We start from the raw sequence: 19,242 nt of genomic DNA, 5'->3' as shown, positions 1-19,242 counted from the left end.
ATGTTACAATATTTATAATAATCTATTATATCTCAGTATTTCTCGAACATTTTGTTACGATACGGGAAGTTCCAGCAGTTTGCCTTAAGGCACGATGCCATACACCCACTAGTTTATCTTTTATATTGAGCATCTAGTTCTGTATACCATTTTAATGATTAAAAATATTAAAAAAAATGTTAATGATTTTTCATTTACATTACTTGATCTTTACAACTACTACCCTTAAATATTTCAGGATCGATATTTTTAATAACAGAACTATCGATATCAATGTCGAAAAGTCATCTGCATTGGTTATTGTCGGGTTAGTGTAGGCGTCGCGACGCCTGGCCGACGCCTGCAACGGACTATAATTTGCGCGTAGCCGGTCGATAAAGCGACCCAAAGCGCTCACTCGACTTGTAAACCGCGGACGGCTACGATACCGACAACGATTCTAATAAATTTAATAAAAAAAATCAACATAAATTCATAATCTATTTTAGAATATATAAGTTTTATTACATTGATGAAACTAATATGCAACATGCACACTAATATAAAAAATCATATACGCGAAACTTTTATAAAAAGAATTTCTCAATTAAGGGTTGGCCCCTGGTTCTCTGCTAAAATAGACCATAACATAGCGTTATTATGGCAGATGGTAGAATAATAGTCAAAATGTTATGTACTTAAACCAACTTCACGTATGTATTATAAATGCACATTGGGAAGATGCAGTTATGGTAACTTTTTTTTGACGCTTCTGCGTTCTCTGAATTAGGTTTTATATTTGAAACGCTTGACTGCAAGCAAGTACATAGCATTATGACAGTTTTTTATTATCATGTTATATAAAGAGAGGAGAGTAACGTAGCGTTGCCAAAACAACGCTTACGGTCTATTTTACCGGAAAATTAGCCCCTAAGTATTATCCATTATATAAAAATAAGTCGGGGTTTCCTTCCTGACGATATAACTCCAGAACGCACGAACCGATTTCGACGATTTTACATTCGTTGGAAATGTCTCAGAGTCCGTGAGGTTTATAGCAAAGAAAATTGGAGAAAGATTTCAACAGAAAAGCGGAAAATACTTTTACTTGTTTCACATACAGCGTCATCAGTGATACTTAGCATGTACTACAAATTAATTTTTTGTTTGACTGCTACTCACTGTTCTCTGCTCAGTTAATTTCATGTGACTCAGTTAATTTCATGTTCACTGTAAAATTGTGCAAAAAAGTAAAAAAAAAATCAGTTATTCGTTTCCTAGCATTTCAATTGGAAACCATCAAATTAATCACGTGTATTGTGCAAATTTACTTCATCTGGTGTTGAAACGGAGTTCGCCCGGTTTGCTAGTGTTTTATAATAACTTATATTTAACAAATGACTTATGCATGAGATTTTAATTAATTTCTCTCAAAACTAATTACGAGTCCAATACATTCATGCATTATACATTTTTAATAGTACTCAATGTATTTGTGTTTGAAATTTCGTTCTTAAAATAAATGCAAGAAATTTGAAAACTTTAAATTGCCACATTGAGCCATTAAAAATAAGCAACTGAGCATTTTAGTTAAAAACATTAGAAATCTCAAGTACTGATAAAAAATTAAAGTTCAATAAGTTCAATCTAGTTCAAGCATATCCCATAGATATAGAAGTCACATTTTAATGTTTTTTTAACATTCGAGTATTCACTATCTATTAAGACTAGTTAATTTATTTATTAAAAATAAATTAAATCAAATTTATTTTGTTCTGGTATATTCAAGCTAACTTCAATTTCTTGAAAATGTCAGCTATTAATTTAGTAAAACTATTTACTAAAGTATTACTCAAGTGGTGATACACGTGCATAAATTCAATAATATGCGCTCTCAAGAAATCAAAATGCCAAAAAAAAAAAACTGTTGAATGGGGAGTGATGCGGCGAAGTTGACTAGACAGTAGAAAAATAAAATAAAAATTTGTAAAACAGAAAAAATCAGAGAATTTAATTCAATTTTATTCCAAGCTTATATTAAATACTTTTTTCAACATTGATATGAATTTGTTGCAGAATTACTAAAGCATATTGTAGAAAAAAAACTTATGAATAAATATAAATTTTGTTGAATACTATAGCACTTATTCAAGTTAAATACTATTAAATTTATTCTAATTTTTATAATAAATATCATACTATATGATTCCAGGAAATATATTACACAACAAAAATCTATAAGGTTATTTGTTCAATAATTTATAAAATCTGTTACAGAAACTAATTTCAATAACTTTTTAATAATTATTTTTTAAAAGGTGTCTTTGCACCATATCGCTTAATTCGAATTTATAACAATTGGTTTATACTTTTATTAATAATAAAAATAAAAACTGTTTTATCTTCATCCCTTTGATTTAAAAAAAAAGTATAACTGGTTTATATATATTGTATTATTCATTTATCATAAATTAATTTAAATTACTTTATCTTATGGTAGTTATTTTTATCATCAAGTTTTTTTACAAAGTTTTACAAATTCAATTTTTATTATCGCTTTTTGCTTACCTGTGTTCAATTTGTCTTGAACATTTTTTCAATTTTCTTTGATTTTAAATAATGTCAATGTAGAAAATATGTAAACAAATATGCTTATTTTCATTCTGTATATAACTACTGCAATTTGTTTTTGTTGAATAAGTTATAATTTTTAAAAATATTTGTGCCCAAAATATCCGCCCAGCCCTGTACTAGGCGATTGGCTTACTCACCCCTCAAACACAATTTCAGCAGATTTCTTTACGCGATTGCTGTTATCACGAAACAGAAATCAAATTATTAGCTACCTCTAGATTTGAACCTTCAAAACGATATTTCGATGGTCGATTGCACAAAGTGGTAATAACAGTAAATAAAATCTAAAAACGGATTAAAAAATTTAAGGACTCATTCGAATTTGAGACAATTACGAAGTTTTATTGCTTTAAGTGAATATCGCTATAAATAGGATAAATGGTTTCGGTGCATGTAGAGATAGCATTTATGGGGTGATACCACTCTAAATTGGGGAGAAATATTTTATACCCTAATATTTTTTGTAACTTAAATTTATTTCACAATTGCTAAAATGCATTTCAAAATTTTGAATGCAAAAAATTTTTTGGCGATTATCTTAGCCTATGGGATGGAGGATGGTGACAAAAACTTTTGCATTTTTTTGCTAATTCCACATAAATGATTTGGCCGATCGTCGCTCAAAATAGATAAACGCTAGTTCTTATCAATATACATCGATTGGCTTTTCACCTGTTTTAAAGAAACTATTTGCAATGACTCGAAACGTTAAGAAAATAAAAAAATACCAAGTCGAATTTATTTGTAAAAACAAATTTCTTCTTCGAAAAATTAACAAATCATAGGTTGCAACATTTTATTTTATTGTTGCCGCAAATCTTTCACTTTATACATGGCGTTTAAAATCTACACTTAAACAATGTTAGTGCCGATAAAGAAACTGATTTCACAGTAAAGTGCATTAAATCGTTATATTGCATTACAAGTAAAATTTATATCGTAATTCGCATCTTGACAAGTGGAAAATGTCAAGAATATTTAATACGTTTCAATAGGTCTGCAAGATTCACTTCTTTGATAAGGGACAAATACCGCAGAGCTTTTGAAAGCTTTCTATTTCTTGGCTTGCACTAAAAATAAAATGACGCGATTACAAGCAAAACTATAAAGTAAATTTTAGAAATGTATGAATGTTTAGCTATAAAGCAGTCAGTTTTCAGTTTTGTGTGAGGCCCAATACTATCATATATTTTGAAGTTTCAGTTAATACCTGTAGAATATTTGCATCCCATTACTGACCGACTCTCGGAAACCAATAGAATTGTGATTTGAATAGAAAAAAAAATTTTTTTATATAACTACTTGCTTGCAAAAAAGAATAGTCGATAATAGAAGCAAATCTAGTCAAGGAATGCCTTTAAATTATTTTATGTTAAGTAAGTAATTTATCAGAAACGCAAACTTATGCGAGAGTGCATATACAAGTACCTCTGTTCATGCATTATGGTGACTTTAGAAATTTAAATAAAAAATACGCGTAATTTTGCGAGACGTAAAATGTAAATAAATGCAAACATCTAAGGACGTATTTTGTATCCTTTCAGAGCGCATATTTTTCTTAAGGTCTTTGCTGGAGATTTGTGCACATGCTTCTCTCTATCATATACATAGAACGTAGAACGTAAATATTTAACTAGGGTTTTTTACTACGGTCATAGAGCGGCTCTTGTGCGCTCTTTATGATTCTGTCGAGGTTACTGTTCAGGACGATTCTGTATTCTACATCTCACAAGGAATAACTAATTCAATGCATAAATAATTGAATGAAAATAATGTTGTATTGTCCTGTATAATTATTTCCGTCGTTTTTGGTGACATAAAAGGAGTGATTCGAAATAATTTATTCCTGCGATAAAATAAATTATATATAAAAACAAATTATATATATATATATATATATATATAAATATATCTACATATATATAAAAATAAGTCGGGTTTTCCTTCCTGACGATATAACTCCAGAACGCACGAACCGATTTGGACAATTTTGCATTCGTTGGAAAGGTCTCGGGTTCCGCAAGGTTTACAGCTAAGAAAATTAGTAAAAATCAGCATCGCATCGTGCCTTAATGCAAATTGCTGGAACTTCACGCACCGTAATTAAAAATTCAAGTAATGACATTAGTGAGAATTATCAGAATTATGCTTGGTTAAGTCAACGAGCAATTCTTACCGCAAAGAATATTTATGTACACGCACTGAATTTCACCATTCAATAAAAAATTTTTGGCGATTTGGTGACATACCAATGATTCCGACTGGTCTTCCGTTCGACTTAAAACAACTGCAATTTCCAGTTCGCCTTGCGTTTGCAATGACAATTAACAAATCGCAATAACAGGCCAATCGCTTAGTGTTTGTGGGATAAATTTCAAATAGATTATTTAGGAAATCATTGTTTTTCACATGGGCAGTTATACGTTGTCTGTTCACAAAAAACAAAAAATGTGGTTTACCAAAGAGCACTTCAATGAAATGAATAATTTGCGGATTCACTTCCATTTACTTAGAGAAGTTCAACTAAAAAACACTTCATTTTCGTAATCGAAATAAATTTATTACTGTTGTGTTGAAAGCAAATTTTTCCTATTTAAATATAAAACGAACAACAAATTTCTTTATCTGGTGGCGAAACGGAGTTCGTCGGGTTTGCTAGTATATATATATATATATATATATATATATATATATATATATATATTAAATAATATCTATTATTGATTACGACTTGTTCATGAATAAATAAATATATATATATATATATATATATATATATATATATATACATAATTTTAGTATCGTGATGTTAGTGATTGTACTCCTTTAACATATTGACCAATTTTTATAAAATTTTATAGATACATTTAGCAGAACTGATAATTGATTATCTCAATTGAAAACACGTTAAGCCCTAAATTTTCAAAAAATAATATTGGTAATTAATTTTGTAAATTGCGAATTTGTTCAACATAAATATATACATTTACTAGCATTGTGATAAGGTACTTCAAAGTAAAGTGAAAAATGTCTGAAAAATAGACAAACCAAAAAAAAATCAATTTCAACTGTTTTTGTAGTAGCAGTAACCTTATGAGAAATTGAAATATTTTTTAGAAATTAAATGCTTATGTAAAGATAATTATCATATTTTGTTCACATTTATAAACCACAATGCAACAACCCCACCTTTTTTATTATCCACAAACCTCGAGCTTCCATATCGGAGCTTTCAAGCATCACTTTAAGCTTTCGCTCACATTCCATAGATGTGGGCACAAATAAAGTCCGACTTCGTACGAGTCTGAACGAAAACATTCGTTCACAGCCATATTGTTGTATTGCGGTGAAAAACGTCCAGACGAAGTTTATTTCCAAAATATTAACAAAAGTCAACTAGATGTGACCGCAACCATAAAACTGATAAAAGCTTGGATTAATTAGTGTCGTGGAAGAAATAATAGTGACTCAAATATGTGACCAAAAGCAGAGACCTACTTAAAGGTGGCCTCGAAAGGGTACGTAATATAAAATATTCATAAAAAGATAAAAAATATCTGAACAGTATTTTTTATACGAAAATTAAAATGATAATTCATATAAAAATTGTAAGTGATAAATTATAATTTAAAGTTTATTTTATTGATACGTTATATAAGTTAAGGTTATGTTGATATGCATGTCATTCAAAATTGAAGTTGTAGTTACAACCGACTAAAAAAAGACAATATATATATATATATATATATATATATATACATATTGGAATATTATTATATAGAAATAATACTCATAATCCTTATACACATATAATGATTTGGCGATAATAATAATAAAAATATTATTTGGGAAATTGAATGAGTTCGCAAATGTATGTAACTAACTAGTGAAATAAAATTACATATGAATATTATATAGAAGTGAATAAAATTTGTATTATAAGTATATTCTAATTCAATGTACTTATAACAATATAATAAAAAAAATATTTTTATTGAAATGACTATAAATTCTAGGTCAAACTTGACGCAGTAGTATAATCTGCGTGCGTAGTATATGAATGAAAGTATAAATATTATAAATATAAATATAAATATAAATATATATATATATATATATATATATAAATTCAATGTTTTGAATAAGTAACTTTGACCTGCCTTATTTTTCGATATACGTACATATGCCTTAATAAAAAATATGATTTCATACAAGAAACGACTCGCCAATAATTTAATAAAAAATTATGAATCGATATATTGATCTGCATAAATTATCCCATATCTGCAAAATCCAAGTTTTCATTAAATATCATATGGCATATAAAGCTTATCGATTTCAAAGCCCAGGGTAAAAATTGCGGCGAGTCAGGGGTGAAAACCAGTTGACCCACATTCGCAAACTAAACGCGCACGCATTAATGCGCATGTGTCATGGCGCATTCGATACCAAAAGCTCGCTCAAAAATGTAATAAAAAAAAAAGTTAGATAAAATATATATAATTTTAGAATTTACATCACTATATCAGTATTAGATTAAAAGTGTTAAATATGGTTTAAGTTCTGTGCAAAAAATTCAAGCAATATGTGTTTTAGTGATATGTAGTATTAACAAATCAAATCAAGATTATGTTCTAGAATATAGTGAAAATGCAGTGTTATATTATGCAATAAAAATCATTACTAATATTACGTGGAAGTAACTGTCAATATGAAACTCGATCTCTATTAACAAGAATAAGATAATAAAAATGTTGAAAAATTTCTGTAAAAAATGAAATTATACTCAAGCCGATGTTAAGCGATTTATGATTCAATTGTAAAATACAAGGTTTTGGATTAAAGTTATAGTGCATTAAAATATTTTGTTATTCAAATCATATGCAACTTTTTTGGTCGCTGACAATCCATCGTTCGCAATTGGAGGTATGCTCAATTGTATCTACTGAAGCTAATAAAATGTTAGAATAATGTTGAAAAGTTGCAGAAAAAGATAAAATTATAGATTTGCTCAAGTTGTGTGATTTTTGTTCCAAAAATGCCTAAGCCCGTCCCAGTGGAGGATCTTATCATTCCTCCCCAAGACGGAAGGATATGCGGTACGATATGCATCTGTCAAATGACGTGCGTATTGAGCAGCGTTGCCTTGGTATATCTGACAGTAGCAATCTACATGCCATCTACCCGCGCCTTCCAATCAGGCGTATCAGAAGTACCAATGATGTGCACCACAACTCGAGCCATCACAACTGACAACTGCGACTGGGGAAGTTGTGGTGAATGGTGCCTGAGCAAAACTTCTGGTTCCTGCATGCAAATATATGTCAACTTGCGCAGAAACGGCACTGATTTACTATTCGGAAATTGTACGAACGCAGCAAACAAGACTTGTTATGGAATTGATCAAGACAACGCCAAAAAACACAAGTGCGTCAAAGAAGACTGCAAAAACCTCACTGGTACCTTCAATTGCACAATGGGTGTGTGCATTAATATAACTGATGCATTTGAGTGTGTGTTTAGTGAAACTGACCCTCCTCTCAAGTGTAGTGGAAGACGTGGAAAAATCACGTGCATCGATATGCATGGGTTGTTTAGTTGTAATCGCGGTATTTGTGAACGAATTCGGACACCTTATAATTGTGATAGACGTTGTGTTGATATACCTACAAGAAACAAGAATATGATCCTGTTGAGCGGAGACCGGGTATACTTGTCCCAGTGCCAACGAGCTTCAAACGTAGACACAGGCGAAGAAGTTTGGAACGAATCGGAAGATAATATTTTGATGGCGTCCTGTCATGTGGTTACAAATGGTACAAATGGAATAGAAGCTGTCGATTGTATAAATGGTTCCGTCCTCGAAAAAAATATTTTGACAGATTTAACAAATTTCACGTACTTGAGTTATTTGAGTATATTCAGCACTAGAGCTGTCCACAAAATTGCACCACCGGAAGCCGATTTGATCATAGCCAATGAAAGTAGACTTTTGATTAATTTAGAAGGTTGCGTCAATACATTACAAGATGAATGCAATGGTTTCCTGAAAGAATTTGGCAAAGATGGAACAGATCATAATGCACGTGCACGTTTTCCATGTTTCTTTGCAGAACATGATACATCTATGGTCGTAGCAAGATTCGACTTAGCTAAAACTTATAGGCAGTTTGTTGTGGCTTCTGTATTACCATCAGTTTTGTTTGTAGTGTCTTGTTTAACATTGATTTTATGCCAGCGGACAGTGGTAGTGGGCGATGATGCCAAAATGCGATTTAAGGGTTGTCCAGGGGCTGAACTGATTGTTGCAACAGGAGAAAAAGGTTCACAAAATAATCTTGCTGATGGAGGAGGAGGGGAAGACGGTGTTATGGCCCTCTGAGATCCGTCACGTAAGGATAATTGATAATAAGCCAGACTTATGAGATAATGAATTGTGAATAAATGACTAATAATGTGATTGACTATTTAACTTCTTTATTCAATCCAATTAAAGCTGACAATATGTATTTGCAAATGCATACAGTATCAATAATTAATAGATATTGGTAACAAACAATGAATGAAGTCAAATATGATGTTTTGTGAATCATATAATGTAATATGACTCACAATAAAGCATTATTTGAACTATTTGCGAAATAAAACTTATATTGTATACTAATATGAAAAAAATAATATGGGTAAATCAAAATAATGATAGATAAAAAATCTTATTAAGCGCATGAAATATTATCAACATTGATTCTAATTATATATATATATATATATATATATATATATATATATATAATTTAAGTTATTTCACTGAGATTAACTATGTTATTTTTATTACAGGCGTTCCCCTACTGCAAGACAGTCCCGTTCACTAACAGGGTGTGTTTTCACTACAATAGTCCTGCATATCGAATGAATAACATCAGACAATATAATTTATAATACAACATAATTATTAACAACGCTGATCGGACAACACCCGAGAAGACCAAAACTTAATAGCAAATATTGTACCACAGAATATTAGCACGCGCTTGTAACATCTCAGACTGCCGCACTGAGATTTTTAAACTTCTCTATAGTCTTAGATTCCCCCTTCTCTATATTAAGTAGTCCTAATAATAAAATTGCACAAGTTACGCTTTAATTAGTTGGAAATAGTTTTGTTCATTTATAGTTTCTTGGAATATTGCAACCAGGAATTGACTATAAAGACAATTTAATAATAATTGAGTTATTATGACCAATAGTATCTCCTGTAGTTGACGACACATAATCGAATGGCAAAAAACTCAAGCGCTGCGTAATTTGAAGCCGGGTGAATCTCTAACGCACAGCAGACAAACTAAATAAATTATATTACGAAACGGGGGGAGCGCGTGATAAAACATCATATTATCAATTGCATTCATCATTTACGCATCTCATTCATCAACAAGCTGTGCTCATCGCTAAACAATCGCAGCTCTTTTGTATATAGAGTTTTGCTAGGATTCACTAAAGTAATTAAGAAGTAGAAGTAGAATTTGAATCTTGGTGTGGATTCGCATGATTTCATAGCGTTTCATCAACGGCCTCGCCATTGAGTCCGACGAGTCAACAATCATCATGGGGGGAGGCAGCGTGGAGCGGCTCAGCGGAAAAGATCCCGCGGGCAGCGGCGACGAAAACGAAGAAGACGGGAATAAACCTAAACCAGGAATCAAGCCTCCTCTCACAGAAGAAGTTATAGCATCATTACTTGAAAAAGCAAAATTTTACACATCTCTCTGTCTAGGAACTACGGCCATAGTATCAATGTTTGCTTTCCTTTTCCTCATACCCTTCGTCGTAGATCCAGCAATTTCAACAATAGTTGCAGACTACGATCCAGATCCTGTTACATGTATGGCAACAGATCATGTTTACGCAGAAGGATTGCGCAATTGCAGTTGGTCATCTTGTAGAGAAGGTTGCACAAATGCTGCAACGAGATGTCATCAAATATTAGTGAACTACAGTCGCACCAAATGGACCAGTTTTGCGGGTGATGTAGACAGCTTAATTTGGGACGTTGGAGATACAAGATTTCTAGTAAACACTGAAGGCTGTGGATACCCTCCTCGCGTGAATTGTTCAGAATTTGCCAAAGCATATGGCTATGACAAACTCGGTATACCATTCCCATGCTACTACAGTAGAACTTATCCGGAAATGGTCGTAGCTAGGTATAGCTGGGATGATAACTTGCGTCATCTCGTGCTATCTCTTATAATACCAAATGTGTTATTCGCTGTATCTATCGGGGTCCTTAGCTACTGGTATTGCGCCTGCTGCGATCGTGCTTGCCAGCGCAGCACCAGGGTTTATGCAGAGAAGTTTCCTCCAAAGGAAGAGTAAGTCCATCCAGATTCCCGATGGCATGCGGAGTAGAAGAACGCATCTGGATGTCTATCGATATTGCTTGCTTATTGCTCTAACACTTACGTCTGCCTGTAGTTGCATACTAAGGAATGCTATTCACGGTATTGTTTATGCAGGATGTTTCTCAAATTAAATTTGAAGATTAGTTCTACTATTATTTTTAATATTTCAAATATTTAATGTTTTGCATGTATTCGAATGCTTAGAACATATCAAAAGTAGATCTTATAGAGAACAGTGTGACCATAATATTTCAAGATTGTACCTATTTTTTCACATAGAACTGATCTTCTCAACATTTAGTACTTAATTCTGTAGTTGCCTATGATTTGAATCCTCAAATGTGTTGTATCCTCAGGTGTTTAGAGTCGTTTCATTTGTGCAATGCAAAATAATATTAATTAACTATAATTTATCTTTTTAATAATCTTATCGATATTACGCACCAATTTTTGCAGTAAACTATTATGCCGCAGTGACGACGAAGATGAATTCGATGAAGAATTTGATTGACAGCACGATCAAGAGATGGAAATGCTTTGGATGAAATAAAGAATTTGACACGTATTTAATAAGTTCAGCTAAAAGAAAACCGAAATGTCTTAAAACTAACTTTAATATAATGGTGCAAATTTCTTGTAGTTTGTAAGATATAAAATGCTTTGCGTTGAAATGGTTGAATAATCTTTGACTTGAATCAGTATATATTATTTGTATTAATACATTCATAATCATTCTGAAGGAAAAGTATGAAATAGTATCGAAGCACAGAAAAATATTACAGTTTTAACACTTTGACACTAACATAAGCTACAGAACCACACAAGCAATACAACAAAATCAGCATATCGCTTTTAAATTATTTACTATTTCCAATCTATGCTTCACCGCTTAAAAGTTCATAAAAATTTAATATTATCTAACTATTGAAAATAATAAGTAATACTCACAAAGTAATTATTTTTAAAGCTTTAAATCTAATTTTACGAGCATGATTTTTGCATTATAAAAGCACAATAGTTTTATATCTATCAATAATAATTACATAGATAAAACTCAATACACCTTTTTCTAAAACTTTAATTTATTATATTATTAGATATTATATTTATAATATTTTAAGATTATATTAGTTATCTAAAATTGATGTAAAAAATGAGGCTGTGCGTACTTTTTAGAAATGGGCACATACGATGTTAAATCATCCTTTTTATAAAATATATGAATAACTAGTGCAAAAAATTTAAATATAAAATAATTTGTTTATTGAAATTAATTAATTTCTTATCTAAAATGTTTTTAAAAATGTGACCTGTTTAGAAAAATATACCAAATATTAGTTACATGTTATAACATCTTCAATGCTAATGAAACTACAAAAAATGTGTCCATTTCAAAACTGTCGTTATTTTCAAATGCTATTATTTTAAATTCAATTGAAATACGCTGCGAATTGTAATTTATTATATAAGATGAAAAACAAGATACTATGTAAAGTAAACTTATATATTTAATCAACTTCTAATATTTTTCAAAAGAAACTTATGATTTAGTAAAGAAGTATACTTTTTTAGGTTTAAGTTTTTAACCATGGTAAACAAATAAAAAACGTCATTTTTAAGTTATTCAGAAATAAATTTTATATTTAGCACACCAATAAAAAAATGTCACCTATCCAATCTAATATTAAGAAAATAATATTCAGATTTGGTGGAAGTATGGGTTATATACTTATTTATTTGAATTAAATTATTATAAAAATTACTAGGATGAATCTGTTATAATTTTAAAGTTCTCTGATATTGAAAAAACTTATATTCTGCAAAGGAACAGTAATTCTTGAAATTAGCTGCTAGTAAACTTAGTTAAAATAATGCAGATTTTTAGCCTTTTGTAGTCAGCTGAATCATATAAAATATAAATGAATACAAAATTAAAATTATATTGAATGATGAGATTTATGTGTAAGCATTTATAGATTTTTGTTTGTTTGTTAACAACACTCAAATTATAAATTATATGAGGTGGTTATACCATGGTTAGAATACTATAAACGCCTACAAAAGTTTTCTGCTTTAATTAAGCCAACATATCTTTAGTACGTTTCATTAGCTTAAAGAATTTAAAATCAAATTTTTGTTTTCTCCTTATCCAGGTTAACAACAGCTATATAACGGTAAAGAAAAACCATCCTGGAATTTTAGCTTAAGCTTTGAGGTAATCAGACAGTAGTAAATTCGAACACAATTTGGAATCATCTATGCAAAATTTCATAATCACACATATACTTCATTATATTTTTTCCTAATTACACAATTATATTATAGATTCTATAAATCCAACATTGCCTAGGAATATGATAATAAAAATAATTATATTATTGTTCTACTGCCTTTCATTTGTAAAGTGTAAATATAAAAATCTGAAGTTATTTATTCGTAACCTCGTTTAAATTAGATATTTCGAATAGTTTAATTTGTTGCTATTTTGTCAAATTTAAAAAGCACTATTTACAAAAATTGCAATTAATCAAATATCGCTTCAGAATTTTTTGTAGTAATATCTATCATTTCAAAGACAATAGTTAATAGAAGATCATTAAATACGAAACTAATAAATATATACATATATCAGATTTATCAATAGCATTTGTTGATTGTTATTAAAATCGCTATAATTAAATAAAATTTTTCCTCATATAAATATTATAGTTAGGCAACCATTATTCCTGTTATGATAAACTTGGTATCCTTCAAATAAAAATAGATATTTTCTCATAAAGTTTTGCACCTCATCTATAATCAAGTTTCATATAAAGCCTTCTACAAATTTATATGTATATCAAAAAGGCATTTGTAATCGATAAAAAATATATAGATTTTTCTAAACTTTTGGTGTTTTATTTGTTGTATATATTGATTGTATTGATTTTTTTCTTTTATCAGAGAAGATAAGAAGAGAAACAGAAAAGAGTTTTTATCAAGTTGCATCAAATGGTTTTGAAATTTTTGAAATTGATTCATCCGTTTTGGAGAAAACTTTAATATAAGCCTGACACAAACAAAAAACTGTAAGACTAAAAAAATGTAACATTCAAGATGACTGCAATATGAATCTAATTTTAAAATATAATTTAACACAAAATAAAGAAATCTCAGAAAACTTAACTGTTCAACTTATATAAAGTCATACGTGAAATAAAACTGTATTGTAGTGTTAAGTAGAAACATAATCTAAATGGATTCTGATATCCATCTAATTATTAAAACATTGAAATTTTAATAGACTGCGTACAAAGTTTTAGATAAACAAGACCTTGGCAAAACATACTTCATATGTTATAGCTACCATACATGCCAAGTTAAATCTTGATATAGCTTTCATTACACGACGAAACTAATTAATATTCCTGAAGGTGTCTGAATAATTTATAAATCACATAAAAGCGTTTACTGCAGTGAAATAATTATTCCAAAACGATACTATTAAAGTTATTTTTAAAAACAATTATTTTTATTTTTAATAACATTAATTACGATCAGTTATTTTAAAAGCTTTAGGCAATTAGCACATTATTCTAGAACTTGTTAAATCAATTTTTATTAATCAAGACCATTATCTTCACATATTAGGAGATTCATAAAATTTATCTTAAAGAAAAATGCCACCCATACCAAATTTAATTTATTACATGTAAATTTTTTACACAAAAAATCACTTAAACAAAATGTTTTCCGCTTGAAATGATCTTATTTTCCACGAGTTATACGATACAAACCCTTTTAATGGCATAAAAGCCATCCATTACCATGGTATCAGCAGTAAACATTATCTACTTAATACGGGCAATATCATCACCTTGATAAAAAGCATATAACGTCTTAATCATTTATTTTTATATGTCTTCATATTATTAAGAAAATTTCTTGGGATAGTACGCAGAATCACAAAAAAATATATTCGAAAAGTTACGGTGGAGACGCCTTGTACTTTGCAATTGTGTATTTGCATTAATAATTTGCATAAGAAAATTTATTAAAAAGTTCTGACGATTGTATTGAATATTTAAACAATTTTTCAAAACTAACAATAAACTAGAAAATAATTTAAAAAATACAAAACAAACAATAGTTATACAATACTCTTGCCCTGACTTTATTTAGTTTCAATCTTTTTAAAAAATAATTTTGTAAACTGAAATAAATCATTTATAATGTCAAATAATTCTAGCAGTTACGATATTGCAATTATAATGGAAGACGTTAAAGTATTATTGATTTTTAAACGCAAACAAACGATCGTAGTTTACTGTATATAATTGTCTAAACAGATAAAATCTATTTATCAACTATACCGTTTTTAGCATGCAATTATTTGCTAATATAATTACTAATAATAATAATTGACACATTTAAATTAAATTTTAAAATCAATAACAGTGGTAAAACCTATGAACTCATTATAACATTTGACTAAACAAAAAAACTCGAAAAACACTGCGAACACCACTAGAATTTGGAACCATAGAATGATTGAAATATTTTAATTATAATTTCAAGACTTCAAATTTACTTAAATATTGGAAAATATACTATTAATGTAAATATATCACTAATAATATATAACTTAATTAAAAGAATCTAAATTGAAAAAGAATTTTTACTTATCATATTATTATACTTCTGCTTATTTAAATGAAACACTTCTTCAACCATTATTATATATCTTGATGGTATGAAACTCCAATTATTAAATATTCTAACTCGGATATCTTTACCTAAAGTTACCTCAAAACTTTGTAATTTAGAATACAACTTGTTCATGAATAAATTTTCAGATTTCTCAACACAGGTGAGGTCAATAACCGTAAACAAATTGATTGATGGGCCTTCGAATTAATTTTCTGAAGAATCTTAAAATATTAATATAATAAAATAGAACAATTTATAAGTGTATACATGGAATGTTGGATAACACTACATTATTGATGAAAGCTGAGATGAAAGCTATAGGTTTTCAAGGGCATTGTGTTAGACAGGCCACTATTCTAATTGAATAAACCACATTTCACCATTTATGCGGAGGCGCCACGACGGCAAATATCATACGTTATACTACAATTCAAAGGTCATTCAACAACTCTTTATTCAAGATATTACTTAGATATATTTATCATGAAAATTAGAAGTATTGAATATGATTAATAAGTGATTAGTTAAAAAGCATTGCGAAACACTAGTTGAGTTTTCAAAATTAACTGAAAAGTAAGTCATTGATTATCGTATTTAGTAAATGAGAATTACGAAAAAAAATGTAAGAAATACTATATTATTTGTTTTTCTTGAATTTCAATATTATACAAAGAAATAAATGAATCCAAAACACCCTACAAATGCTTCTTTCACAATGTTTAGAATTGTGTAAGTTTATTAATATTATATTTAGCTATTCAAAACCGTAAAAAATAGTTATAGCTTAGTTTCGAAAAATTTTCAAACATTCATTTTACTTATATTTATAATTTTAATATCTTATCAAAAAGCTGGTATATTGTTTACTTGAATTCTATTCAGATTTTCACTTGTAATTAATTATTTAGGGGGCGCCCATTAATCACGTGAGGTTTTTAGAGGGATGCGGAGTTTGACAAAAAATCACAGAATATCACGTGGGGGAGGGAGAGGTATAGTAAGATATCACGTGCATTTATTTTTTAACTGATTTCAAACTCAAAAATTCAAAAAAAATTGCAGTTTTATCACGCAACTAAAAATACACGTGATGTTTGGTGCGGGAGGGGGGTAATTTTGAATATCACAAAAATCCTTAAAAACTCGCTCACGTGATAATGGACGCCTTCTTACTTGAATCTTTTCATTATAATTATTTAATTAAGCTGAAACAGAATTATTTAAATAAATTTAACTAATTTTAGTAGTAGTGCAAAATAAGCAACTTTATACATTCTAAGAAAATATATAAAAAAATTTTTTTAGATTCAGATAATTATTACTAACAAAATATAAGTTTCATATGCCAATAGTAACAAGTAGGCAGGCTTGCAATGCCATTAGTGTTACTTTGTGAATGATATGCATCATATTTAATAATAGTCTAATTAATAAAATCAACAGTCAAATTTAAAATAACATGATATTTACATTAGGACTATGAAATTCAAAAACAGCATCGAAAAATCAAGAACAACTGTTTTGTAGTTTCTTTGAAATTAATAGGCCTGCATTTTAACGCATAATTGAACGTTAGAAAATAATTAGACATTTTTTATTACAAAAATTGTGCCAAAATTAATGTAAACATTCGATCATCAACTCATTTATTCAATTGAAAATTATAGATGTATTCTACAAAAAAATTAAATACAGATAAAAAAGAATTGCAATTTTTTGCACAATTGATTTAAAGCGAAAGGGGCATAAAATGTTAGAAATTATAAGATTTTATTAATAATCATGCAGAAGAATTACTACATCGAAGAGTAGTTTGATTTATAATTTTGACTTTAGGTAGTGGTAAAAATACATTGAAAAACATCCAATACAAGCACCTTTTTTGTGAACCTGTGTTAACAAAACCATCGGTAAAGGCTTTCATTTACTGTCAAAATTGTAACTCATAAAATTTATCTTTTATTTCTAATTATCTGGCTCTTCAAAAATATCCGTCACATTTAGACGAAGTTTTTTGTTTTTTTGAAACCAAACGTAATGACTATAAAACAATTATTATAGATAAAAATTTATATATTTTGTGAAACAAAAATTTTTTTTATTTGTGTCAAATTTATAACTCATGAAAATTTACTTTGGTTCAATATGGTAAAGAATGCGATTAAATAAATCTGATCTTTCTCTTATCTGCATACATAACGTGAGATAGTTAATGAAAATCATTAAAAATGAATCAAACAAATATAATGATCCCAAGGTATCTATAGTAGCTCATTCAATAATTTTCTTGTGCTTTTACAACCTTATACTGTTATGAGTTTGAATTAAGAGTAATATTAGGTTGTCAAATATCTCCCTTTCGCTTTTTGCTATTGGTTTATAATATAAAAAGGCGGAAGGGAGATATTTGACACCTAATATATGAAATTATATATGGGAACACGTTCGCCCGAGATTGACTTCACATAAAGTTTAAAAAATATGAAAACGCATGTTAGATAAATTTCCTGTGCCCTTTATACGCACGTCAGTTATTTAAAAGCTCTCCGTTGGGCCTAAGCGGCGTCGCGACGGCATGGTCGCGTCGTGGTCGTCCGTTGTTCAGTGCGACGAATACCACGTTGTAAGCAACTTGTCAGAGGAACTTCGGCGAGCTTTTGGGGGCGTTTAGAGATAACCAAGTTCCGAAGTTAATATTTAGAAAAAAAATAGTGAATGGTAAGTTGAAATCTGTGTTTGTGAACTAATTTTGTGTCGGAGAAATTTTAGATTTAGAGCGCAAGGTAAGTGATATTTTTTCTGTGCCCATAACCATTTTTAACAAATAAATTTCTAAATAATGAGTCTAAAGTAATGACTAGAATTTTGATGTGCAAATAATAAATCATGCTTCTTATGAAGTCTAGGAGGTGATTTAGAAAAAATCGCAATCGTTGTCGAAAATATTCTGAGTATTCTAATAATAAAATGTAATAAAATATTATTTCAATAATAAATTTAAACTAATAAACAAAGATACATGAGTAAAGAATATACATACTTATATAATACATAATATTGTTCGTTAAACCAAATAAGAGGACTGAACCGAATTAATTTAAATTAACAAAATTATTCATACTTAACACCTTTCGGGCATTATTCAAAAAAAAATTGTTCCATATTTGTATTAAATATCAATAAAAATGATTCATTTGTGAAAAATTGAAATAACTTAATCATTATTTATAGAAATTATTTTATAAGTAGTATTGAGTTGTTTTCCCCAACATGCAACTTTATTATACAATGTCCCTTTACGGCCGACAATTGTAAATTCCACACATTTATTTAATGTCCTTAACTAGAATTGTAAATAAAAGAGTGAATGAAAAAAAATTGTGTAAAATTAGAAAATTTGACAATGAAGTTATTAAAATATATTTAATAAAAACATTGAAGAAATAATACACTAAACCTCATTTTTGCAATATAATTTGAAATAATTTTTCTCCGCTAATGATATTTACGTTTAATTTATATTGACGTTTAAAAATCT

The 19,242-nt window shown here is 29.1% G+C and overlaps 3 protein-coding genes across 3 annotated transcripts in view; 2 read left to right on the top strand and 1 right to left on the bottom strand.

Moving 5' to 3' along the window:
* Positions 1 to 19,242, bottom strand: part of LOC113386069 (cilia- and flagella-associated protein 298) — a 168,993-nt gene that overhangs the window by 80,056 nt on the left and 69,695 nt on the right. The gene's annotated exons all lie outside the window — the stretch shown is intronic.
* LOC113386770 lies at positions 7,649 to 8,995 on the top strand. Its single transcript, XM_026624521.1, has one exon. It carries the CDS (start codon positions 7,652 to 7,654, stop codon positions 8,993 to 8,995), a length of 1,344 nt encoding a protein of 447 aa, XP_026480306.1. The 5' UTR covers positions 7,649 to 7,651.
* On the top strand, positions 10,219 to 11,526 carry LOC113384732 (protein tipE-like). The gene is made up of 2 exons (XM_026622495.1): positions 10,219 to 10,985; positions 11,472 to 11,526. The coding sequence occupies exons 1-2, from the start codon at positions 10,219 to 10,221 to the stop codon at positions 11,524 to 11,526; spliced, it is 822 nt and encodes a 273-aa protein (XP_026478280.1).

Source organism: Ctenocephalides felis, unplaced genomic scaffold, assembly GCF_003426905.1.
Source record: "Ctenocephalides felis isolate EL2017-DRISC unplaced genomic scaffold, ASM342690v1 CF-g0.4_SCAFFOLD_03571, whole genome shotgun sequence".
NCBI lineage: Eukaryota > Metazoa > Arthropoda > Insecta > Siphonaptera > Pulicidae > Ctenocephalides > Ctenocephalides felis.
Note: the sequence above shows the minus strand (reverse complement) of the source record. Positions and strands in the feature narration are given on the sequence as shown.

Bases quoted from the DNA above. Each gene is read 5' to 3' on its own strand.
- LOC113386770 (XM_026624521.1), top strand. From the start codon at position 7,652: ATGCCTAAGCCCGTCCCAGTGGAGGATCTTATCATTCCTCCCCAAGAC.
- LOC113384732 (XM_026622495.1), top strand. From the start codon at position 10,219: ATGGGGGGAGGCAGCGTGGAGCGGCTCAGCGGAAAAGATCCCGCGGGC. The intron at 10,986-11,471 runs GTAAGTCCATCC...CAATTTTTGCAG, and splicing joins AAGTTTCCTCCAAAGGAAGA to TAAACTATTATGCCGCAGTG.